Source organism: Engystomops pustulosus, chromosome 6, assembly GCF_040894005.1.
Source record: "Engystomops pustulosus chromosome 6, aEngPut4.maternal, whole genome shotgun sequence".
NCBI classification, from domain to species: domain Eukaryota; kingdom Metazoa; phylum Chordata; class Amphibia; order Anura; family Leptodactylidae; genus Engystomops; species Engystomops pustulosus.
In genome coordinates, this window is record NC_092416.1 from 120,311,783 (window position 1) to 120,339,189 (window position 27,407).

The 27,407-nt window shown below is 42.8% G+C and overlaps 1 protein-coding gene across 1 annotated transcript in view; it reads left to right on the top strand.

Moving 5' to 3' along the window:
* Nucleotides 1–3,152: 3,152 nt before the first annotated feature.
* Nucleotides 3,153–27,407, top strand: part of SPO11 (SPO11 initiator of meiotic double strand breaks) — a 46,484-nt gene continuing 22,229 nt past the window's right edge. The window contains exons 1-2 of the mRNA XM_072110697.1: nucleotides 3,153–3,225; nucleotides 24,677–24,806. Coding sequence (XP_071966798.1) covers nucleotides 24,685–24,806 — 122 coding nt within the window. The 5' untranslated portion in view covers nucleotides 3,153–3,225; nucleotides 24,677–24,684. The remainder of the gene's footprint in view (nucleotides 3,226–24,676; nucleotides 24,807–27,407) is intronic.

Consider the following 27,407-nt stretch of genomic DNA (forward strand, 5'->3'; position numbering starts at 1 on the left):
TCAACGGGAAACAATACAAACAAGAACTTCATTGTTCCGGTTAAACTGTTCCTAATGATCATCTTTGTAAACAGTTGCAGTGGCTGAGCCCCAACAAGTCTCTTATTGAAATGGCTCGCAGAGGGAGAAAACACATCCTTTTAAACAAAAGCAGAACATCAAGGGCAATAGGAAGTTATAAATGGCCGTATTCATTTTGGCTTAAGTTTTTCTAGAAAAAAATTCTGTCAAGAGATTTGTATGAAATAAAATTACAGATAAGGCATACCGGTAGTGTATTATAGGTTAAAAGTGATGGCAGGAAAGCTGGTGGCAACCAATTAACCACATATGTTTTCATCCTGCCATCACATCTAGCAGAAGGACCCTTTCATGACCAAGAGTCATTGGTACCTGATTGTCCCGGTCATACGTTTGCAGTTCTCTTTGCTCTTCTGCTGGATGAAGGTAGAATCTACCGCTATGATAACACATCTGAATCTTACCTGGTGCACATTGGATGCAGCAAATATTCCACCTAGAATATTGTCTGACTTTTGTGTTCTGGAGATATGCAAAGCCATATGCCACACTTATATCTTGTAATGTAAAGCAGGTGACAGACATAGAAAGAACACTGGAATGTCTGCAGGAAATTCAGCAGCATTTTCCATTGCAGAATTGGCCACCACAAAAAGAAACTCACAAAGTGCTATGGTTATGCCACCTGCATGTGGAGAACGGGCTTCCCATTGGAAAGGTTAATCTCTGCTGTGTAAACTGTATGAGTGCATGTCATTCTTTACATGGTATATGACAGGAATCGCTTACATTCCATCCATTATGCTGCAACCGTAAATTATAGAAGGTTAACCTACTCTTCAGGTAACCCACTGCAAACTCTCCCTGTTCCCAGCCCAAAAGACTGGTTAAAATCCTGAAATATTGTAAATAACATTGGAAACTATATGAATTTTATGGTTCAATAAGTACCGGTGCTTGACAACAGAGGGCGTTCCTGAGTTAAGTTAGTTTTATCATCGTTTTCTGCCATCTATCAAACGACGGAAAAACAAATTGCAGACTGATTGATTGGTTAGTTTGGATATGGCAGCCATTTGAGTAAGACGTGTTTTGTGATTTTCGCTAATTGTAATTTTAATTGTAATTTTCGCTATTGTTCCCTCGCTCTGCCATAGACTAAAGTCAGGCACATCGGCAAGATTTGACCCGATGTTGGCGATTCTGGCGGTCGCATGTATTGCCTGCATTTGGTCGGTGTCCCTTTAAGGGCAAAGTGGTGGAGGCCCTGTGATTTTCACTTAGATGGAAAAAGAGCAGTATCGTTCCGTAATTTGCTTTTTGTTTTTGGATTGGAAAAATCAGAGTAGATAAAAGCAAAGTTGGACGCTCTTTATGGGGACACTTTGCCATCTATGACCACAGTTAGATATTGGTTCAAAACGACTTTAAACGTGGGTGAACATCCGTTTTTGATGAGGAGCGACCAGGACGCCCAGTAATGTGTCACTGCCTGCTCTGCTATGAGGGAAGAGAAGAAGGAAGAGGAACATCTGGGAGTGTCAGAAGGTGAGTATGTAAGTTTATTTTTTATACACCACGGGTCTACAGGGCATCTCATTAATGGTCTCACAAGTTTTCTTTTACATTTCCATAGTTATTTCAATTGGACATTATATTTATTGCTGCACGTACTAACGTGCATAAACTCTGCATACTCTTCATATCTATGTATACAATGGTCTTGCAACTGTTAATTGTCAACATCCTAAGCATGCAACATCTAATACAGAATTGTTGAACCATCATATTAATTAAATGTTTTCTTAAATGTTGTGTTCATATTAGTGCATGTTTTGCATTAAATGACATGACATCTTTATAGCACCTTGCTAGAAAATGACCTCTACCATAGTTATGAAAACATACTATTTTTACATGTTTTCCACAGAACGATATGTTTGCACTTTTATGACTCAAGTCAATATGAGTCTGGGGGACAAGTCAGGCCTTGTAACAAGCGATTTAAACTCAGATTCTCAGAAGGAATTTAGAAATCCTTGGAATGGTATCCTTGTTAAAGCAGTCCTGGTGTTTTAATGGAAGTCAAAAGACTCCTTAAGGAGACTTTGCCATTAAAGGGTGCCGATGCATGCTCCACTGGGGATTCTGGAATGAAAATATGCAAATAGGTTCCAGGATAGGATAAGGAATACCTTGCATCTTGGCTATCTTTTAAGGAAGAGCCCAAACATCAAGCATGGTTTTTATAGAAAGCCCCATGATATAATACAGTATAATAACCAAACCAGTATTCCCTAAGGAACAGACTCCCTACTGAACGTAGCGCTGTTTCAATGTTTTTACATCTGGTGTTTTTATGGCAAATGCAGGAGTCCACCACCTCAAAGCAATGACCTGTGATGCTTTTCCCAACTCCACTTCCACCAGAGTTTAATAGACTAGTACTCTGTAAACTATGGGTGCTCATCCATGTGTTATCTTTTCTGGCTTGTTTTAAAGTGTTTTTTTGTGCATTTGAGTATGTTAAGCAAGTACATTTCCCTTTAATCCTCCTCTCATGGATTTTATCCTCTCTGACCTCAGGGTCATCCTTTTATTTCAGCTGTATTGTAATTGCTGTTAGGTTAACAGAGATTAACCTTGTTCTATATTACATACTAGCTGTAGCTCCTGGCATTGCCCTGGATAGTAAATAACTGCTTTTAGCTATAACAAAATAGAAATAAAATATTTTATCTGTCACTGACTGTAAGTCCCTGTCACAGCCTGTCTGTCAGTCAGTCAGTCCCTGTCACAGCCTGTCTGCCAGTCAGTCCCTGTCACAGCCTGTCTGCTAGTCAGTCCCTGCCACAGCCTGTCTGCTAGTCAGTCCCTGCCACAGCCTGTCTGCTAGTCAGTCCCTGCCACAGCCTGTCTGCTAGTCAGTCCCTGCCACAGCCTGTCTGCTAGTCAGTCCCTGCCACAGCCTGTCTGTCAGTCAGTCCCTGTCACAGCCTGTCTGTCAGTCAGTCCCTGCCACAGCCTGTCTGTCTCTATCCATCTCCTCATCTCCTTTCCTATAGTAACCAATCAAAGCTTACAGCTCATATTAATGACCTGTGGAAGAATAGCAACCAGTCATGGCTAAGCTTCCAACTGCCACAGCAGCAGCTCCTGGCTCCTGTATATGGTGGATAATAAGTGGATTTTGGAAAGTGCAAGGTGAAAATTTCAGCCTAAAACCTAGTCTGTGATGTTCCCTAAGTCACAGAGAGAGGCTGTGCAAAATTTGGTGACTGTAAATGGGACAGTACAGATTCCTTTATCTGACATACACACACACATAGATCCATCTTTATTTATTAGATGCCTTCTGTCTGGTGGACTTTCATTTAGATAGAAGTTGACTTACCGATTCTAACATTTTTTAGAGGGTTTTACTGCTTGAACCTAATTTAATACTAGACCCAAACTGTGTAATAGTTCAAATGTTTAAAGGGGTTGATCAGCTGTTGAATGAGACAGGAATCAGAGAACTCCTTTCCCAGTTGCACTGTTTGGATGAAAGCTTAGTTGCAGTAACTTGGTTCAGCCACTCAACAGAGAATGGAGCAATACAGCGGGTAAGAGATAGCGGCCCTCAAAGGTCTTCGTTCATATTTCTTGATAGTACACACAGGGTATGAATGGTCATGAACTTGTATTGAGGTCCGCAAGCTACAGCAGTGAATAAACTAGAAATGGCTGCAGCTCATGGCTCTTAGGCCGGCGCCACACGTAGCGCTTTGTCTGCGCTTGAAAACGCAAACGCAGACAAAGTCGCGCCCACCGGGGCGGGCCTCGGCCCGATCGCATCGGCGTTTCTATGGAAACGCCTGCGATCGAGAACGAGCCGCCGGTGTTTCGCGTTAAACACCGGCGGCTTGTTCCCGATGGCAGGCGTTTCCATAGAAACGCTGATGCGATCGGGCCGAGGCCCGCCCCGGTGGGCGCGACTTTGTTTGCGTTTGCAAGCGCAGACAAAGCGCTACGTGTGGTGCCGGCCTTAAAGCGGGGCAGAAAATTGACAGAGATTTATCTTTATTATACTTTTTTGAAGGAGTAAAGCTGTCTGTACAAGCGTGATGATTGTACAGGTGTAAATGCAACCTCTTTACAAACCTCACAGCTGCTGCTTTTGGGGAAACAAGGACTCATCAAGCAAGGACTGTGCATCATTTTACTGTTTCACTATAATGCTGTACATCAGTCGGTACATGAAAAAGGACACTGCACATCCTTGATTCATGAACCAACCATAGTGGTATGTTTTATCCCTTAAGTGAAAAAATAAAATGGTACTTTATTTCATCTCATTCAACAACGTTTTGCCTGTACCTTACAGGTTTTCTCATAAAGCTGAATAGCAGAAACATTTAGGTGAAATAAAGGCCCTCTCTATTACCTCACTTGTTTTGGAGTGCAGACCTTTTTTTGCCATTTTTTTTCCTCTGCTCTTTGCTTGGTGGAAGGATTAAGGACACCACTCTTTCTATATTTTTTTCTCAGACTGTGCTGCTGTTCCTTCTACTTTGTGCAGCACTTATTGAACGTTTTACATAAGTTTTAGGCACTTTTTTGACAAGTATAAAAAAAAGGCGGTTTGTTGAGAAAAGGGGTATGACTTTACGACAAAAATTCTGTGTGCCAAAAAATTAGGTTGGTGCAACTAAAAGACAGTGCAAAGTACGATTTAACAGTCTTAGGCTAGTTTCACACTGCCGTAGCCCAGGAGAGCATGCAGCAGTGAACTGAAGAGGAGGAGGGGTAACAATGCATAAAGGCAAGCCGTTAACATGGGGAAAGATAGAGCAAGCTCTATCTTTTCCCTGTGTACGTTATGGGGCTACACGTGTGTGTGTGCCGTACCTCTGCCGGGCGCCATTACCATCCCCACAGTGGCTGTGTGAAAGCAGCCTTAAACTACTCCAGATTGATCACCAGACACAGAGATAACTCTCTGGTCTAATACTGCTGTGCACGGGTCTAATGTGCACAGGTTTGTATGATCTTTTGCCCATTTTACAATAGATGTATTTCTTGAGCTCCTTGACATGGTTGTTGTGTAGTCTCCATTTTCCCTGCCCAGTGTAGCAAAGGGGAAAGCAGTCCGCTTTAGTCATTTTTAGTTGAGAGAACAAGCTTTTGATCATTTTTGTCTGGCAGCCAAACACTTGACTTTCCAGTCGGAGAGAAAAAAAAAACAACAGATGACAGCATTTTATTTTCAGCTCCTATTACGTCTTTATAATATGTTACCATCCAGCCTCAAACACAAAACAGCTGTGTCCTCCTCTCATTTAGCAAATGTACTGCGGAATCCCAAATACTGTACCGCGGGGTGCTGCAACTGGAACAGGCCAGCAGAAGGCTTTCCTGATACAAGCTGCAGACCCCATTAGGCCATGGAATGGGCTTAAACGTTTGCCTGCTGATTGTGGCTGCTTTTATGTAGTCTCCAGGAATTTCCCCCCGCCGTTATCACACAGCCATTTATGATGATTAAAGAGAACCCGTCATGCAAAATAACCCCCCTAATCTAAATAGATTTTCATAAACTGCCATTAGAGAGCATTGCCTATATCCCTTCATTGTCCCTCTACATGCCTGTAAACCTAAGAAATGAGGTCCTAAAGCTGTATGCAAATGACCTGTGAATGAGTCATTAGCATATTCAAGCTGTCCACCTTATTCATGAGTGGGAGGTACAGCCACACCCCCAGTGCTTGACTGACAGCCTCTACAATGATGTGATGTATAATGATGTGAGGTATAATGGTGTAATCTTTCCATGTGCTTGCTGCTGGCCACACCCCCTGCAGCCTATTTGTGTATAGGAGAGAAACAACAGCTCCAGGATGCAGCCATGTTATAGCAGAACATGTCAGGTACTTGTGTGGCTGATGTCTGTGTCTCTGTGTATTAGGAGGATGCAGCATGTCAGCAGATACAGCACACACACTAGCAATGCTTTACTATACATTACACACAGACATGAGCAGGGGGAGGAGAGGGGAGGGGGAACAGGGGTGACATCACTGCCTCTGACCATGTGACCAGCCTCATTTACATAATAAAGAAAAGATGATTAATGTATGAATTGATTAGATAAAGGCTGGGATGGGATCCTTGTGAGCTGCTCCAACAGGTAGTAGTGACAGGACTAGTGACACAGACCTGATGACAGGTGTCTTTTAAAGCAACGTTTGAGAGAGAAAGGAGAAGGTGGATTATTGTATAAAGGTAGAATTCCTGTCATGGAGAATTGGTCCATGCGAGGCCCAGCTAGTGGGCTCACAGTACCAGAGTGCCCTTATTAGAAGTCCCAGTTATAGTAACCTTATATACTGAACCAGGATGAGATCCAATAAGCATTGCAAACCAGAGAACCCCTACTTAGCTGGAGTGGGCTCTCACAAATATTGCAGTCCCTGGCAACACAGGGCGCTCTGTGTTTGGTGCTATTTTAAAGCGACACATCCTTGCTGCCTGGGAATTCAGAATGAGCTAAGAGTTGTGGACAAGGCAAGCTCATTAGAGCAAGGTGAACCTGGTGGGATGCTACAAAGATAATCCCAATTTATTTGGTGTCTTCAGGACCCAATATGATGAAAGCTACATCAAAGCAGGGAGCAATAAGTTATGGCTGAAGTTGCTATCCCAAAGTGCTTTGCATGTTGCGATAAATATGTAGGTTATGGTTGTAGCTTGGGCACCAGGTCTCTGACAGGTTCATCATTGCTGTCCTATGCTATGACACCATTGAACCTCGGTTAGGGTCATTATTAAAACTTTCAGTCAGTTTCTGCTCACATTTTAATCAAAATGTGTACTATTTTGGGTACCAGTGTATAAATAGGACATAACAGAACTAAAATAGTTGCAGAGGAGAACAACCAAGGTTATTAAATGAATAATTGGGGGACTAGAATACAATAACAGATTACTAAATTTGGGATTATTGGTCATAGTATAAAGATGGCGAAGGGTAGACCTCATTACAATGTACAAATACCTGAACCGACAGTACAAGGATCTCTTCAAAGATCTTTTTATACCTATGACCAGGACAAGGGGGCTTCCTCTACACCTAGAGGAGAGGTGATTCTACCATCAACATAGACAAAGGTTCTTTACTGTAAGAGCAGTGAGACTATGGAGCTCTCTGCCCCAGGAGGTTTTTATGGCTGATAATTTGAATGTTTAAGAGCGGTCTTGATACCTTTTTGGAAAGCAAAAATATTGCATTGCAGGGGAATAAAACTTTCTGTTGTAGTTTCAGTTGGATTGATGGACTGATATCTTTTTCTAACCTTTTTTACTATGAAGAAAATGTTAATTCAATACTTACTCCCACAAAAAGGAGTGTTTCTCAACTTTGTACTCATCCCTATTATACATAGCAGACTGAGTAGAAAGTGAAACATTCAGCCCTATAAAGGAAGTCAGCATCCCTTATAACATGCACATCCAATTGGTAATTACTGTGTTTGCTTTTCAGATGGGAAAGATTACCCCCGGATCCTGGAGAGTGACTGCTTTTCTCTGAAATAAAAGCAAAAGGCCAATTAGAGATTTAAGAGGTCAGGGGCTGAGGCAGTTTAAGAAACAGAAGCCTAAATGGGGGAATTAATCTAGGGCAAGTCATTTCAACAAAATGACCATTAGCTTTGAGAACACTGAGGAAAACGGGTAGGTTTGTGTGTGACAAACATCCATAGGAATGTAGTAGGTACGGTGAGACACAATTCTGCTGCCTCATATTTATTTCAGTGAGAAAGTTCTGTAAGTTATTGCAGTACAATGGAGCTCAGACCCTTCATGACACAAAACCTTTCTGCAGCTCAGATCTTTCACTTGAACTGTACACATGTAAAATGAATCATTCTGGAGTCAGAATATTAGGCTGTATACAGTAGTAGCAAACTCTTGGTGCAGTTATAAGGAATTACCATTGCTAGGAATGGCCCCTTCTGGTAACTGGCCCATGTCAATGAACAATGTATGAAAAATAATAGTGTCAGCAGTATGTGCTTTATGTGCCTTTTATTCACTAAAGTGGTTTTAAAGACAGATTTAGATGACAGGATAGACAGGATGTCAGGGTCGCTAGGGAGAACACTGGGACTTCTGGTTCTTCTGCTGGTGCCAGCAGCGTTCTCCGACCCCCGGCGCGTATCCGCGCAAACTCCACCTCTCGTCCCGGGCAGCAGCTGCTAAGATCTCGCGCTGTCTAGGAGTTGTGTTCGGAACTTCTGGGACTTGTGGTACCTCTGCATGATGCCTGGTTGTTCTGCACCATGAGGGGTTAATTTCCAGAAGCTGTCCAGCTCCTATCAGGTTCTGGAGGTGGAGTTCTGGCTGCATAAATTGCAGCTTCACTAGTCACTGTGCCAGTGTTTGAAATCCCTTCATCACTCGCTTGCTGCATTAGGTTGTATTGCTCTGTATCTGTATCTGTGTTGTTGTGACCTCGGCTCGTTTTTGACTTTGACTCTTTGCTTACTGATTTTGCTCTTGACGTACCCTCTCGTTGTGACTCCAGCTAGTTTACCATTCTTTTGTGTTTTATATTTGTCAGTCTGTTTGTGTTTCCCACACTTATCCAGTGTATTTCGAGTCTTCAAGTAGTCGCCCCACGGGTTAGCGTGGGGGGGCTATAGGAAGGGACAGAGGTTGGGACAAGCTCAGGGCACACTATCCCCTGTCTTCTGTGTTACCCAACCCTAACAGAAACACTGGCCCACACATTGGTCTGCGTCCTGTATCTGACCTGCTACATTCACTCCTTCCATGGAGCCTTTGTCAGCTGTGGTCGCTCAGGTCCAGACCTTAACTCAGCATGTTCAGAGTCTGTCTGCCCGTCTTCAAATGCAGGTTTCGGGGCAGACAACACCGCAGGCTCCACCACCACCTGCACCAGAACCTAAGGTTCCTCTCCTTGACTTGTTTTTTGGTGACCGTAAGAAATTTTTTTCATTTAGGGAGGGATATAAACTTTATTTTTCTTTAATTGACCTTCTTCCTGATGCTAGATTGCCAAAGGGTCGTATATATAACCTGTCAGTACCAGAACGGGAGTCACTGAAGAGTTATATTGATGAGAGTTTGGCAATCAGACATATCCGTCCCTCTGAGTCGCCCACTGGGGCCGGGTACTTTTTTGTTGAGAAGAAAGATGGTGGTTTACGACCGTGTATTGATTATCGAGAATTAAATAAGATAACGGTAAAAAACTCAGGTCCTCTCCCCTTGATCCCGGATCTCTTAAATCAGGTTTCTGGGGCCCAAGTTTCCTCTAAATTAGATCTCAGAGGGGCTTATAACCTGATTCGGATCCGGGAAGGGGATGAGTGGAAGACCGCATTTAATACACCTTTAGGACACTTCGAATACCTGGTTATGCCCTTTGGTTTGAGTGATGCCCCAGCGGTGTTTCAAGGGTTTATGAACTCCATCTTTCATGATTACATCGGTGTGTTTATGGTGGTGTATCTAGATGATATTTTGATTTTCTCTCCTGATATGATTTCTCACCAGCAACATCTCCGCCAAGTACTTACCAGGTTGCGCAAAAACCACCTCTTCGCTAAGCTGGAAAAGTGTGTTTTTTGCGTCCAGAAGGTTTCCTTCTTAGGTTATGTTGTTACTCCCTCTGATGTACAGATGGATCCGAGTAAGGTTCAGGCGTTCACGGACTGGGTTCGGCCTACCAATCTTAAGGCCCTACAACGTTTTTTAGGTTTCGCTAACTATTATCGGAACTTTATTAAGAACTTTTCCGTGATCGCCAAACACCTCACGGATCTAACCCGTAAGGGTGCTGATCCGAACAATTGGTCCCCTGCCGCTTGCTCTGCGTTTGAAACTCTAAAACCGGCATTCTCGTCAGCCCCAGTTTTGGTTCAACCTGACCTCTCTCTACCGTTTGTTGTGGAGGTAGATGCCTCCGAGGTTGGAGTAGGTGCAGTGTTGTCTCAGGGGTCCTCCACTCTCACCAGACTTAGGCCCTGTGCATATTTCTCTAGAAAGTTTTCTTCTTGTGAGAGGAATTATGATATTGGTAATCGAGAGCTTCTTGCCATTAAGTGGGCATTTGAAGTCTGGCGACACTTTTTGGAGGGAGCTCTTCATCTGATAACTGTGCTCACGGATCATAAGAACTTAGTATTTTTGGATACTGCTAAGCGTTTGAACTCACGTCAGGCTAGGTGGGCCTTGTTTTTCTCTCGCTTTAATTTTGTGGTCACCTACCGACCTGGGTCAAAAAATGTGAAGGCTGATGCCTTGTCCCGTAGCTTCGGGACTCCTGAGCTTCCAGAGGCTACTGACCGGAATATTTTGTCTCCAGGTGTTGTGCTGGCAGCTGTCTCCTCCCACCTCTCCACTGAAATTTTAGCAGGACAAAGATCTGCACCTAAAGACCTTCCGGAAGGCAAATTATTTGTTCCTCTTTCTTGTCGTTTGAGAGTGTTGGAGGAGACGCATTGCTCGGTATTGGCAGGTCATCCGGGAATGCGGAGTACCTTGGATCTCTTAAAAAGAAGTTACTGGTGGCCTCACATGACTAATGATGTGCACGCATTTGTCCAAGCCTGTCAGGTCTGTGCGCGAGGAAAGACTCCCAGGAGACGTCCTGAGGGGCCTCTTCTTCCGCTTCCAGTTCCCAAAAGGCCATGGTCTAAAGCAGTGGTTCTCAACCTTTGTAATACTGTGACCCCGCAATATAGTTCCTTATGTTGCAGTAACCCCAAACCATGTGATTCTCTGCAAAAACGCAATAAAATCATGGCCTTTGATGGCTTTAGGTGACCCCTGTGTTTTGGTCATTCAACCCCCGTTGGGGTCGCGAACCACAGGTTGAGAACTGCTGGTCTAAAGTGTCTATGGATTTTGTCACTGATCTGCCAGCATCTCAAGGCTATACAGTGATTTGGGTGGTAGTGGACCGTTTCTCTAAGATGGGACACTTTGTTCCATTAAAAAAGTTACCTTCAGCTGAAGAATTGGCTGAATTGTTTATACAGAATATTGTACGCCTCCATGGTATACCAGATGATATTGTGTCAGATAGGGGCGTACAATTTGTTTCCAGATTTTGGCGAGCATTTTGTTCTAGACTGGAAGTTAATTTGTCGTTCTCGTCGGCGTTTCACCCTGAGTCTAATGGTCAGTCCGAGAGAATGAATCAGGAGATGATTCAATATCTGCGACTCTTTGTCTCGGACAGTCAGGACCAGTGGGTGAAATTCCTTCCGTTGGCAGAATTTGCTATTAATAATCTCTGTAGTTCTTCCTCTCTGTTTTTATGCAATTATGGTTTTCATCCTTGTTTCTCCTTTTCTTCTGTGCCTGTCTATAATATTCCTCGGGCGGAAGCTATTACATCCAAGTTGCGCACGCTCTGGTCGCAAGTTCAGGAGAATATTCAGAGGGCACAAAATTCTATGGTCCAACAGACTGAAAGAAGGCGCACTAACTCCGATACGTTTGTGGTGGGGGATAAAGTGTGGTTATCAACAAAAAACCTTAAATTGAAGGTCCCCTCTTTGAAGTTTGCGCCCAGGTTTGTGGGTCCATTTGTTGTTACTGAAATTGTTAACCCGGTTTCCTTCAAGATTATTCTTCCAGCAGGGTGGCAGGTTCATAACACCTTCCATAAGAGTCTTCTGAAGCGCTATGTTGAGCCTGTTTTGCCTCTTCCTGACTCTCCTTCTCCATCTATTGTGGAGGGGAGTCTGGAATTTAAGGTGGAAAAAGTTGTGAATTCCAGATGGGTAGGTAACTCCCTGCAGTACCTGGTCCATTGGAAAGGTTTTGGTCCTGAGGATAGGTCTTGGGTTCCGGCTAGGGATGTTCATGCTCCGCGGTTACTCAGGTTATTTCATCAGGCCTATCCTCAGAAGCCATCTTTAAGATCTAGGGGTCCGAAGGGGGGGTTACTGTCAGGGTCGCTAGGGAGAATGCTGGGAATTCTGGTTCTTCTGCTGGTGCCAGCAGCATTCTCCGATCCCCGGCGTGTATCTGCGCAAACTCCACCTCTCATCCCGGGCAGCAGCTGCTAGGATCTTGCGCTTTCTAGGAGTTGTGTTCGGAACTGCTGGGACTTGTGGTACCTCTGCATGATGCCTGGTTGTTCTGCACGATGAGGGGTTAATTCCGAGAAGCTGTCCAGCTCCTATCAGGTTCTGGAGGTGGAGTTCTGGCTGCATAAATTGCAGCTTCACTAGTCACTGTGCCAGTGTTTGAAATCCCTTCATCACTCGCTTGCTGCTTTAGGTTGTATTGCTCTGTATCTGTATCTGTGTTGTTGTGACCTCGGCTAGTTTTTGACATTGACTCTTTGCTTACTGATTTTGCTCTTGACGTACCCTCTCGTTGTGAACAGTGTCAGCGTCAACACCCTTAGTAGCAGCAGCACAGAGTGTTGCAGCTTCAGGTGAATGAGATGAATCTACACAGCTGCCATTATATAGAGATAAACAATGATAACATACAGTGGCCCCTTTGAAGAGGGGATCATTGAGGTGCTGAGTGAACTCACAAATTGAATATTTATCATGAAAACCCTTCTTAATCCCAGGACGCAGCGTTTTTTCACTGTTTTTTTTGCTCTCCAACTTAAAAATCCATAACTTTTTAATTTTTCTGTGTACAGAGCTGTGTGAGAGCTTATTTTCTGCATAACAAATTTTACTTCTTGTTAACATTATTTATTATTCTATCCCGTGTACTGGGAAGGTGGAAAAAAAATTCAAATGTGTGAAATTGGCAAAAAAAAAAGCACAGGTCTTAGTTTTTTAGACTTTCACTTTGTGCTCCAAATGATACATCTACTTAATTCTTTCGATCACAGGAATACCAAATTTATATAGGTTTTAATGTGTTTTAATACAATTTCAAAGATTTAACAAATGTGTACAGAAAAAAAATGTATTTCCCCATCTTCTGACACTAATAACTTTTTCATACTATGTTGTATGGAGCTGTATGAGGTGTCCTTTTTAGCAACATGAGCTGACTTTTTCATTGCTACCATATTTAGGACTGTGCGATCTTTTGATAATCAATTAGCACGAAGAATGTCCTTTTAACCTGAAAGGGAAGGGATAGACTGCTTATCAATAGACCTTTTTCCTTAGAAGAATATAACTTTCTTAGAAAACTCAATTGCACTAGATTACATTCTCTGGGCACAGTCCTTGGTGAAAAGGAAAAAGTAAAGAAGGATCTCTGCTTCTGATGAAGGGCACAGTCCTTAGTAAAAGTAGACAATATCTGCTTTCAGCAGAGAGTGGTACTTTCTAGCGTAACTGAGGGTAAGTTCAGGAAAGTTTAGAGAACAAAGCATATGAGTCCAGGATAGTCTCTGGCTCTTGATGCATCTGGGATTATGGGCTCAGCTCAACTGGGAGAAAAATATCAGCAGAATATATGCAAGAAAGTACCCGGTTTAGGGTTGCAGTTCTTAAGGGAGGTGTTGGGAGATCTGACCACAAGTGTTCCTCCTCTGGATTGGAGTATAGAGGCTTCTCTGGGTCTGGAATCCATTTGACCGCGGCAGCCCAAGATCCTCAAGGTCCCTCCTGGAGATTTAATTCAATATACTTTCCCGCTTCCAGAAACTACGGTTCCTCATCGAGGGAAGAAGTTGTGGTCTCGCCATGATGAGCACTTCCTCTTTGCTCCACAAGGCACACTGGAGTTCTCTTTCTGGGCTGTGGTGGAGCAGGATGGCGGAGCATAGGTCCTTCCAGCCAGGAGCTGTGGTAGAGTGAATTTTCTCCTGCGCCACAGGGCCCTCAGGGAGGATTCGTGCAAGGGCAGAGTTTAGAGCGATCAGCCTGTGGGTTCCCACCAGTGAGTTTTGGCGGACCGGAATTTCTTGCTGTGTAGCACAGAGTTTGCAAGAGTTAACAATTAAAGCACTACAGCGGCAGATGTAGCAGAGCGGACACAGTTGTTTGTGGGTATTTAACGCTGTTGGTGCTGGAGCAGCGCTCGACAGCACAAGGCAGCAATATAACGCAGTCTGTTTCCAATCACATTAGGGCCTTAACTCATATGGCAGCAGGGTTGGGCAGCACAGTTAAATAAATAGACAGTTCAAAGTACCAGCATAAGGCACAGAAGTTAATCCTGTTAATGATGCCACTTGCAACATCCCCCAATGGGGCCTAGACTTTCTTTGGTGGTTGTAGAAAACCGGAGCCCAGAATACTGGAGTGTCTGGCTTATGCGGCCCCGGGCACGCTATGGTCACGGTGCTTGGTATTGGCATCAGAGGACGGGCCTACTGCCTGCCGGGTCTCCAGCAGATGGTGTGTGCAAGAAGAGTAGAGGGAGAGTCGGATGAAAGAGGTTTCTCCCTGGGGCAACCCCTGAGGTGTATATTGGAATCCCTGGGTGGTAAAAGATGGGGAGCCCGTGATGATGAAGCAGCCTGATCCAGGGATCACACGGAGGCACGTTGTGCAATCAACTCACGGTTCTTTATTGGAACTTGAACAGCAGGCAACAGCCTAACATCAACAGCAGGTTCAGCAGGCTGAAGAGCTGGTCGGAGATACCCGTTCCACAGGAAGGGTTGCTCACAGCCTGGTATTAGCTTCAGGCTGGGCTGGTAGATGAAGTCCGGACAGTGGCCCTCTGCTCTGAGGCTTAGTCTCCTGACTTGCCCAAGGGGTTTCTATACTCCCCTAGTGAAGTGACAGCACTCTCCAATCAGCTTCCAGCTTGCTTTACAATAATAACACAGCATATCGCTGGTTACAGGCAATTGATATGTTATCTCTTGTCCTCCCAGGCAGTGGTCCCACCTGCAATTAGAAAGTTCCCCATTTTGGAGACCTCCTAATGAGGTGATCAGTCTCCCTAGGCAACTCCTAATGTGGAGAGAGTGCTATTCGCAACAACTACCTACCCTATGCATCGGCAGGATTGTTACAGATGCACTCTGTTTAATTTGACACCAGAATTGGGTTTCGTGTTTAGCAGATATAGAGGTTTGAAGTTGGCTATTGTTATTACCTAAATTAACGTGCTTTTGTCAATGTGTCACAGTAAGGCTACATTCACACAATGTATACACAATGTATGCGGCGCTGGGGAGAGGAGCAGGGGATGAGTGCTGCTCACCCCAGCCCCTCTCCATAGGAATACACAACGCACAGCGCTGCATTCTGTTGGAAGATGTCCTATCTTTCTACTGGCACCGTACCGCTTCCGTACGGCGCCGTAAGGCCATAGAAGTGTACGTATGTACGTCCCCCATACGTTCGTGTGAATGTAGCCAAAAAGCTGCCGTATATTTACGTGGAGTGGTCGTGAAGAGGTTAATTTTATGTTTCAAATTTTAATCCCCCATCTACCTTCCAAAAACCATAGCATAATTTTTTTATTTAGAGGACCGTATTAGGGCTTGTTTTTTGCAGGACAAATTGTACTTTCTAGTGGAACAATTTAATATTCTTTGCAATATACTGGGAAGCTGGAAACAAAATTACAAATGCAGTGAAATTGCCTTTTTACTATGGTTTTTGTTTTTACGACTTAGGCTGTGAGGTCCAAATAACAATGAATGATTAAAGGTCCTCTTCTAAATTCATGGACCGTGGATCATTAGCATTAGAAAAGCCTTGTCTTGAAAGCAGATAAATGTTTAGTTATTTGCAAATGACTTCAATTCTTGTTTCCCATCACTGGTCCAGTTTCACAGGGGAGCAGGGCATTGTCACTTGAGGCTGAGTGGAAAGCAGTAATAGAGAGCGTACAATAGACTACTGAGCTGCTTATTTACTTATAACTGAAAATAAACATTTCTTTTCAGGTATTCTTATGATACAGGTAACTTCACCTGAAATATGATTGGTTTATATATGACCGGGTTCTCCCTACCCTGATGAGGCACATCACTTACCATACTGATCTTACATTAAACCACCTACACAGTGGGGGAAAATGTATTTAGTCGGTCACTGATTGTGCAAGTTCTCCCATCTTAAAAAGATGAGAGAGGCCTGTAATTGATATCATAGACCTCGTACGAAAGACCAAATGTGAAAAGAAATTCAGAAAATCACATTGTCTGATTTTTAAAGAATTTATTTGTACATTATGGTGAAAAAGAAGTATTTGGTCAGTAACAAAACTTCATCTCATACTTTGTTCTATATCCTTTGTTGGCAATGACAGAGGTCAAACATTTTCTGTAAGTCTTCACTAGGTTGGCACACACTGTTGCTGGTATGCTGACCCATTCCTCCATGAAGATCTCCTCTAGAGCAGTGATGTTTTGCGGCTGTCGCTAGGCAACAAGGACTTTCAACTCCCTCCAAAGGTTTTCTATGGGGTTGAGACCAGAAGACTAGAAGTGGCTAGGCCACTCAGTACCTTGAAATGCTTCTTGCGAAGCCACTCCTTTGTTGCCCTGGCGGTGTGCTTGGGATCATTGTCAAGCTGAAAGACCTAACCACATCTTCAGTGTCCTTGCTGATAGAAGTAGGCTTACAATCAAAATCGCACGATACATGGCCCCATTTATTCTTGTACAGTCTGGGACTGCACTATCTGAGTCCCTGGCAGCATAGTGTGTTACTGACCGTAGCCTTTGTTACATTGGTCCCAGCTTTCTGCAGGTTAGTCAATAGGTCCCCCTTGTGGTTCTAGGATTTTTGCTTATGCTTGTGATCATTTTAACCCAATGGGGTGAGATCTTGCCCGGAGCGCTGATCAAGAGAGATTATCAGGGGTCTTGTATGTCTTCCATTTTCTAATAATTGCTCCCACGGTTGATGTTTTTTTTTCACACCAAGCTGCTGCCTATGCAGATTCAGTCTTCCCAATCCCGGTGCAGGGCTACAATTTTGTTTCTGGTGTTATTCGACAGAATTTTGGTCTTCACCTTAGTGGAGTTTGGAGTGTGACTATTTGAGGTCGTGGACAGGTGTCTTTTATAATATAAGATAACAAGTTCAAACAGGAGCCATTACTACAGGTAATGAGTGGAGGGAAGAGGATCCTCTTAAAAAAGAAATTACAGGTCTTTGAGAGCCTGTACTTTTGCTTTTTTTGTAGGTGACCAAATTATTTTTCACCATAATTTGCAAATAAATTCTTTACTAATCAGACAATGTGATTTTCTGGATTTGTTGTCACATTTTGTCTCTCATAGTTGAGGTCTACTTATGATGTTAACTACAGGTCTCTCATCTTTTTACGTGGGAGAACTTTCACAATTGGTGGCTGACTCAATAGCTTTTTTTTCCCCACTGTAATGTACCTACTTGTGGTGAAAACCTTTTGGAATGGTATCTTGCTGATCATCATGTGGTAAATGCCTATGAGCCTTTTATTTGTCAGAAAAATGTTTCCACAGGTCATGTATCAGATGGAAGACTTTCTCTGCTGTCATTTTCTTCTTTATTCAAGTCCATTAAAACCCAGGTCTGCACATAAAACCCGTGCAGTCTTGTAATGCTAATGGAATTCAACCACATTCATCCTAAAGAGATTAGACAAAACATTTATCAGTGGTGCACAGTGTCTTTATTTATTCTGTCCATTGACAAGCCCAGGGAGGATTACCAGCCAGAAAAAGATTTAACCAAGAGAACCCGTCCGCTGCTGGCTTCTAATGGGGAAAGTGCTTGGCAGATATATAGAGCAAGTCAGGCACATTTTCTATAATTTATTACACACTAAAGAGATTTTTCATTTTTTTCTCTGTTTGCTTGAAGTGTAGCAATGGTATAAAGTGTTGGCTACAATGTAAGCTCTCGTTGGATTATTAGAGCAACCCTTGCTGAATTTTTTTTGGAGCATTTTATTTATCTGTTTTTCGAATGCGCACTTTACAGCGAGCGGTCTGGGTCCCTACAGCCCTTGCGATAGCACATTTACAACGCAGGCTTTAGGCGGTCAGAAAGCCACATATTGGGGCACATTTACTTCACCCGAAGTGCATTGTCCGACCGGAATGCAGTGTGCTGCTATTCACTAAGATCATGCGCCCGATATCGTGCATGTGTCGCTTCCCGGCTCAGGTTCACCTTCTGCTTCCTGGTGTATGTAAGTGCATTGTGCGACACAATTTGAATGTTAAATCCCACACTCAGTTCAAATCAGTTGGACTGCCAGACGGGCCGCCTCCAATTTCTGTTGCATGAAAGCCGGTGCCATTGCGGCAAAATCCGATTGTGTGCAACATAATCCCCTGCTAAATACCTTTCCCAACGGCACAAATCCCGAAAATGTCGTGAAGTCCCACAGAAATGCGATCCGTGGACCCTTAGTAAATAAGCCCCATTGTGTCCATTTCACGGGACCCATGCAGAGTAGACAGAAGCGGAGAAGTATCCCTTATGTCACATGCTCACAGACATGGGCATTATTGGGCCACAAACTATGGGCCCATGTTTTTTTTTCAGCTCACATGTCTGTGTGTGAGGTCCGTTAACGCGTCAGTAAAAATAACTCCTGGAGCAAACATGGGCAGGAATAGACTTTGCTTTATAATTTGCGACTGAGGCAGTTGGCTTGTACATGGGGCTCTGGAAACCATGGCCATGTGTACAGTATGAGCCTATAGAAATGCATGGGGACGTGTGCTAACCACTGAATCCAGAACCAGCACTCGTCTGTGTGCATGAGGCGTGTAAGTTTAGGTTTCAGGATCAGCAGTTGCATCTTTAAAAGGGTTCTCCGTATTACTACAGAGTAACATCCAGGCTATCCCCGTATGAGTTAAAATAAAAGAAACAAATACTTGTTTACCTGTAACCTACCCTCCCTCTTGAGTGAGTGGTCAGCAAATGTTGAGAGCGTCCAGAAATCTGCAGGGGGATCTGATAAAACTTTTGATCAGGAACAAATCAAAGTCAGAAATCTAGCATTGTGCTTTTTTTACTGTATTAAAATGGAGAATTTAAAATAGAACTGAAATGTGAACTGAACAGACAGAGAACTAAATATTATGGGGCAGATTTGTCAAGCTGTCTGAAAGTCAGAATACTCCTAGTTGCCCATGGCAACCAATCACAGCTCCCCTTAAAAATATTCATGAGCACTGGTAAAATAAAAGCTGAGCTGTGATTGGTTGCTGTGATTGGATGGTGTGATTCTGACTTTCAGACAGCTTGATAAATCTGCCCCAATGTGATGGTAGGTTACCACTAAAAATCATCAACCATCTCCTACCTGGCTCCCAACTCTCTTCTAGTGGTATGCTAGCTGAGAGGCAGTAGTTAATGCTTTACATGCAGCGGTCAGAGTGAGAGCGTTAAATGGTATTTTACCTAATGAAGGCCCCCAAGTTTTTCCTTAGCACATGCCTATTTGTCTATGCCAGAAATATATGCTACCTATCAGTAATACTGACACTACATACAATACATTTGTACAAGAGATTAAAAACCTGCATGTTTGAAGAATATCTACCATTGAAATCAAGCATGATAACAAGGTACCATGACCGTGGTAATCTTCTATTTGTTATCCATGGCCTATTTCCTTCTAAAAAAAATTCTAAATTACGCTAATGAATCTGAAGGGCTGTGGTCGGTGTTATCAGAGCCCCTCAGTGCTGTAGCCTCACACTCTGTTACAGTAAGCAGGTCTTCTGCCTCCCAGCACTTCCTGCTGCTGCTATATTATACAGACTGAGGCTGGATTCACACGACCGGTGCCCGCCGTACCGTAGCACGGCGGGCACACAGCAGCGCGCGGGGAGAGGAGGAGGGGGAGAGCGCTGCTCACCCCCGCCCCTCTCCATAGGGATATATGGCGCACGGCGCCGTATGCCCTGAAAAAATAGGACATGTCCTATTTTTTCACGGGGCACGGAGCAGTACGGTGCCGCACGTGTGCTGCACCGTACCGCTCCCGTAGGGCGCCGTGCGCCCATTGCCGTCTATGGGGGACGTATATCGGCCGTATATACGTCGGCCGTATATACGTCCCCCTTGCGGTAGTGTGAATGCAGTCTGAGGGAGGAGGGATACTTTAATAATAAGTTTATTATCAGCAAAGGCTACTGGGGCATGTGCTAGCCTGGGAGATAAGGCTGCTCCACGCCCCAGTAGCCTCTTAATTTACATATTATTACAGTTAATTTAAATATTATTAAAATTAAGTTTTTAACAAGTTAGGTTAGGTTCTTGGATTATTAAATTACAGATTAGGGCAGAGGTAGACAGGAGGAATCTACCATCAGATCTACTTGGTAGATTTCTTTCAAAAAAATAAAAGCAAAATTGGTGGGTATATCACTGCCCCCATAGCAGTAAGCACTCACAACACCGTGGCCGGGCCAGTGGGCAAAATATAGCACATGTCATATATTTTGGTGTTTGGGGACATGGCCTATTAACTTTCATAGGGAAGGGGTGAGCAGCGCACCTGGCCATGCACACGTTAGAGGCATCCAGCCCAAGGATGCTGGGTCTTTTTTCAGTTCTCTATTTAATTTTCCTAAATAGCAATAACATACAAACAGTGTACAAGTGGAAAGAATATGATATGAAAACAAGCAACTCATCAGACACCATCATAGGCAATACAACAGAAATGTCATATGCAAGTACCCGCTGGCTGAGAGAGGGGAGACTAGTTGACAAACCAAGACAAACTACAAGACAGAGTGGGAAAAAAATTAGAAGTAGAAGATAAAGCGATTGAGATGGGGAGAAAAAAAATAGGGGAAGGGGTGGGGGAATGAGAGGGAAAGAAAGAAATTGGAAAACCTGACTATAGTCTAGAACTGAGGGGAGTAGAAATGGGCAAAATGGGCATAGAGCAGGCGAAACCCCCTTTAAGGACTGTTACTAAGCAGGGATCTACAGACATCAGACTGCTGGAAGTACATCCAAGGTGTTCAGGAAGCATGCCTATTTTTCTTTTTTAACCACTTAACAAAAATTAAAAATTATCTAATAAAATCAAAACCCCAAGATGGTAACAACAAAAGTCAAACATACTACAAAAAATCCATAAAATTAGTATGGATTATTATGACTGAAATGATGCAAACACATAATTTAGTACAGTAGGTAAACACTGTAAATTTAAAATAGAAAGTGTCTTTTTCTCTGATTTTACCCCCAAAGAGGTACTAATAAAAGTTTGTCAATAAAATCTAAAATGATTTTTAAAAAATCCACTCAGCTCACAAAATATAAGCCCCATGTCTTGTGATGGCTTTTAGAAGTTAAAGGCGTATTCCCATTTCAGCAAATAAATGTTATTGTTTGAATATTGAAAAGTTATGCAAATTTCGAATATACTTTCTGTATCAGTTCCTCATAGTTTTATATAAGCTTCATTGTTAACTTCCAGTGGACAGAAATCCATCCGTGGTGGCACAAGTGCACTGCTCGTTAGCACCACAGAGAATAATCAGAACTGTGTGTTATAACGAGCTGTGCACCTGGGTGACCATGGACAGATTTCTATCCACTGGAAGTAAACATAGAAGCTTTCTTTACAATGACAGCAAGCAGAGATCCAAAAGGTTTATTGGAAAACAGTATAGTTTTTCATCATACAAACATCCTGTATCTTACCCTAGATAAAGGCTTGTTATCCTTTTCTCTTAAGCGTAGGGCTCCCTCAAGTGTGCAAATTGTAAAACCAGCAGCAAAAATACTTTAACAGTCTGATGACGGATAATGTAGTGTTGTGCAGTAATTTAATAATAACATTTATTAACATATTCCACAGCGCATTACAAATTATGCTTCTCCTTACAGAGACTTTGGCAGTAAGGCTGCCTTGCAGGTGTATGAAGATTTATGGATCGCAGGCGTTTCCATAGAAAAGGGTGATGTCACACGTGGCATTTTTAAGCCGTTTTTGGGCCCTTTTTAGTTAGTGCGTTTTCAGATTGTAAAAAACGCACGCGTTTTTGTCCGTTTTTCATTGCGCAATTTCAGAAAAACAGACAAAAACGCATGCGGTTTCAAAAAACGCATGCGTTTTTTAATGCATGCGTTTTTAACGATCTGAAAACGCACTTAGTGAAAACGGCCCAAAAACCCTTAGGGTGATGTCACACGTTCAGTTTTTCAGATGCAGTTTTTGATGCCCAAACCAGGAATGGAATAAAAGTAGGAGCAGCACCTTTCAATTATTTGTCTCACCGATTATGATCCTCACCTGCTTTTGGCTTCAAAAACTGCATCTGAAAAACTGACCGTATGCCATCACCCTTAGGGTGATGTCACACATGGCGTTTTTGGTCCGTTTTAAAACATCAGTTTTCAGTCCGTTTTTGGCAGTTTACCATGCGTTTGGCTGCTTAACCCCTTAACGCTCTGCGCCGTAGCTCTACGGCGCAGAGGTATAAGGGATGTATGAAGAGGGCTCACGGGCTGAGTCCTCTTCATACAGAGGTGGGGGTTTTTGCATATTGCACAAAACCCCCACCGCTAATAACCGCGGTCGGTGCTTGCACCGATCGCGGCTATAAACCCCTTCAACGCCGCCGACAAAGTCGCCGGCGGCGTTTAAAAGACGGCGGCGCGCGGGCGCCGCCATCTTTTTTCCGATCGCCACGCCCCCGAACGTCATCGGGGGGCGGCGATCGGTTGCCATGGTAGCCTCGTGTCTTCTTTTGACACGAGGCTATCTGGCAGCTGCAGATTCGTTACAATGAGCCAGTGGCTCATTGTAATGAATGTGCTGCAAAAATGCCATATATTGCAATACAGAAGTATTGCAGTATATGGTAGCAGCGATCTGACCATCTAGGGTTAATGTACCCTAGATGGTCTAAAAGATAGTGAAAAAAAAAATTAAAAAAAAAGTTTAAAAAATAAAAAAAATTAATAAAATATTAAAAGTTCAAATCACCCCCCTTTCCCTAGAACGGATATAAAACATAATAAACAGTAAAAATCACAAACATATTAGGTATCACCGCGTCCCAAAATGCCCGATCTATCAATATATAAAAACGGTTACGGGCGGCGGCGACCTCCGAGGCGGGAAATGGCGCCCAAATGTCCGAAATGCGACTTTTACACCTTTTTACATAACATAAAAAATTAAATAAAAAATGATCAAAATGTCGCACAGACCTCAAAATGGTAGCAATGAAAACGTCGCCTCATTTCGCAAAAAATGACCCCTCACACATCTCTGTGCGCCAAAGTATGAAAAAGTTATTAGCGTCAGAAGATGGCAAAAAATTTTTTTTCTTTTTTGTACACATTCGTTTAATTTTTGAAAATGTATTAAAACACAAAACCTATATAAATTTGGTATCACCGCGATCGCACCGAACCAAAGAATAAAGTAGGCATATTATTTGGAGCGAAGAGTGAAAGTCGTAAAAACTGAGCCCACAAGAACGTGACGCACGTGCGGTTTTTTTTCAATTTTTCCACATTTGGAATTTTTTTTCAGCTTCGCAGTACACGGCCTGTTAAAATAAATAACATTACGGGAAAGTAAAATTTGTTACGCACAAAATAAGCCCTCACACAGGTCTGTACACGGAAAAATGGAAAAGTTATGGATTTTTGAAGTTGGAGAGCGAGAAATGAGCCGGAAAACCCTCCGTCCTTAAGGGGTTAAAACCTGTTTATCTATTAAGAAAAACGGACCAAAAACACCATGTGTGGCATCACCCTTAGGCAGCTTGATGTTTAAACGAACCTGTCATCAGGAATCTACTCCATTTAGATTAATCCACATCGCCTGGTAGTGATTGAGGGTGAGTTTTTTTTTGGGGGGGGGGGGAGGGGGGGGAGGCTTTGCTGCTTTGTGGCTGCCGCTGTGTATTATGGCAGTATATGGTAGGATCAATCAGAGTAACCTTGGGGGTAAAAAATAAAATAACAAAAGTTAAAAAAAAATTTAATAAAATAAACCTAAAGATTCAAATCACCCCCTTTCTCTAGAACTGATATAAATAAACATGTTAAATAAACACAATAAAATCATAAACATGTTAGATATCGCCGTGTCCCAAAATGTCCTATCTATCAAAATATATTAACTGTTATTAACCACGTTACGGAAAATAGCGCCCAAAGTCGAAAAAGCCATTTTTTTGCTGTTTTTTAAAAAATATAAAAAAATTCAATAAAAAGTGATCAAAAGGTTGTACAGTTCTTAAAATGATAGCACTGAAAATTTCATAAAAAGTCACAAAAAAATGACAACAGACACAGCTCTGTACACCAAAGTATGAAAAAGTTATTAGCGCAAGAAGATGGCAAAATTAAGATTTTTTTTTTTTTTTGTACAGGTGGTTTTAATTTGGTATCCCCATGATCGAAGTAACCAAAGAATAAAGTAGACCTATCATTTGGGGCGCACAGTGAAAGCTGTAAAATCCAAGCCCACAAGAAAATTGTGCAAATGCAGTTTTTCACAATTTTCTCTCCATTTGGTATTTGGTATAGATTTATGAAGGTGGGGAGTAAAAAATGGAAACACAAAAACGAAAATGGGCCTCAGCGTTAAGGGAGCTGCCTTACAAGGTAGCTAAGAGGCAGCGTTTTTCTTATCCCAACCTTGTATGCATATTTGGATATTTTGAAGGATAATGTTGACATTGAAGTAATTTATATGTATGGTAAGTACATCTGCATTTACTAATCCTCTTACTATCATCATTTTTTATTTGCAGGTTTCTACATGGCTTTTATTCAGAGCCTGGACTTTTTCCACTGCATCGAAGAGCACAGAAAATGCCTGTTGAAAGCTATACAGAGAATGGATAGTCAAAATGTAGTAAAGGAGTTGACACCTAAACCTAGGTACAAGGTTAGATGATTGGGTACAGACACAGGGGCACATATACTAAGATGCTTGTGCCAGTTTTCTGTTGGACTTTGCACATTCTTTCTAGTGCTAACTGCTTGCAAAGGTATTTAAAGTGTAACCGTCATTTCAAAAAACTTTTGATATGTTGTAGGGCAGGTAATTTTAAGCACTTTTGAAATTGGATTAGTTACCCAAATCTTGCTCCTTTCTCTTGTATTCTGCAGACTTCCACTAGATGTCAGCAATCTCACATATGTCTGTTGCTAAGCTCATCCCGTCTTCAGAAAGCAGCAGAGACTACGGAGGGAGAGACATGCCCCCATCTCTCTCCCTCCAATCAGCTGATCACCTCATGTCTCAGGGTGCGTTCACACGTTGCAGTTAAAACTGCATCGCAATCAGCTTTGAGGTGGTTTTAGGTGCAGTTTTGTCAATTGAAAAGGTGAAAGACATGAACTGAACAAGTGAATGACATTTGTGGAGCAGCTTTCCCCTAAAACCACCTCAAAGCTGATTGCGATGCGGTTTTAACTGCAACGTCTGAACGCACCCTCACTGCCCCAGCACTGTCATGTGCAGGGAGAAGCCCTAACTAATATAATAACCAAACACCTAAACTCTCATCTCTTCCCTCAGCTTTCCCCACACTTGTGTATAAGCAAATAATCCACACAGACAGAAACTGCAGCCCCCCTTCACCTCACACAAGGAAGTGGCAGGAGACACTCTCCAAGTCTGCAAGCTCTGACCTCATGTGCTGTGCTGGAGTGTTACTTAGATAAGTAGGTACATAGATAGTGTGTGTGTATATATATATATATATATATATATATATATATATATATTATAATAGATAGATAGATAGATAAAAAGTAGAAGATCCAGAGCAGCACAGCTAACGGTGGGTGCAGAAGCCAGTGATCCCTTGGCCAGGGTCTCCGATAAAGCTTCACCCCTTTCACCACTACAAGGATACAAGGAGGGCTGCCTCTTCACTGAACCTAGATAGATAGATATAGATACACAGATAGATAGATATATGGATAGGAGATAGATAGATAGATATGATATAGATAGGATATACATAGATGGCTAGGGGATAGAAAGATATTAGATAGCGGATAGATATGAGTAGATAATAGACAGATAGATATGGGCTAAGTAGTTAGATATTAGATATATAGCTCTGGTCTCATTGGTCAGCAGCAGGGGTTTGTGATGAGGTCTCAGGAGGCAGACTCCGCCCCTCCATCTTGCTGATTGTAGTTTTTTTGAGAGCTGGAAACCCTGGTTGCTATGGGCCAAAATAGGCACTAAATGAGGGCCGGGAGGCAAAATACTTTAAGGAATGATTCCCAGGGACACCTGGAGCAGAATTATGTATTTTAGTTTTTTTTTGCTAAGAATGACAGTCAGACTTTAAGAAGTGTCTACCGTGACCCTTTTGTGTTGCCGCTGCACTATTCTACACTCAACACATTTCACCACTGAAATGGGCGTTCCAGTGCTCAGTCAGACCGTGTACCACATTTATCATGCAAAGTCCGACAATGTAGGGATATTTACTATTTATTTAGTTTTATATCAGTTCTTGGGAAAGGGAATTAATTAGAAATTTTTATGTACTTTTTTTTTATTTTTATTTTTTTTACAATTTTTAGACCATCTAGGGTTTTTTAACAGTGCTATGGAGAGGGAAGGGGCTACCCCTACTCCTCTCCATGGCGTTGGACGTATGCCCACCCGGCCATAGCCATTCGGGGATACGTCAGTGTAAATGGAGTCCCAGGCTACATTCACACAACCAGTGGGGGACGTATCTACGGCCGCTGTATATACGTCCCACATAGGCTGGCAATACGCACATGGCGCGGTACGGAGGAGCACTGTACCGTTCCCTACCCGGGAAAAGATAGGACATATCCTATCTTTCACCCTACTACGCCGCCGTGCGCCATATATCTTCATGGAGAGGGACGGTTGAGCAGTGCTACGGTACAGCGGGCACATGTGTGTGTGAATATAGCCTTAGGCTGTTATGGCCTTTGATAAATTTACCAGTAAGAAGGGTGAGTGTAACTGGGAATGTGACTAGAGCTCATCCGGTGAACAGACAGTCAAGAAGATCAGATAAACAGAGGAAAAAGGTGCAGTTTCAAGTGCAGTAGAGTGAGCTTGTACATGGATGTGATTTAGCAAAATAGATATGTGCTCACCTTGAATGCTATTATTATAGCGTAAAGCTAAACACTGGCAATGTGAAATGCAGCCTGCATGACAGAGAAGGCATACATTGAGAGAAACATACAGGTAGGCCCCTTTTGGCCCACATCTGATAGTACCATTTTAAGGACATATTTAGCATTTATGTTAGGAGATTTCCTGGCGAACACACTGAACATGTTGAAAATGAAATGAAGTGTGCACCGCGCCTAACGGAAGTGCTCATCCATCAGAACTGTTCTTTTTTTTCTATCTTTTTCCAGAAGATTTTTCCAGCTTTGTTGACAATCTATCTTATGGACGTTCCTAATGGAACCTCTGCCAAGACATGAACCGAACCTAGGTGCTACTGTATGGTTGTGTTGTTGTGG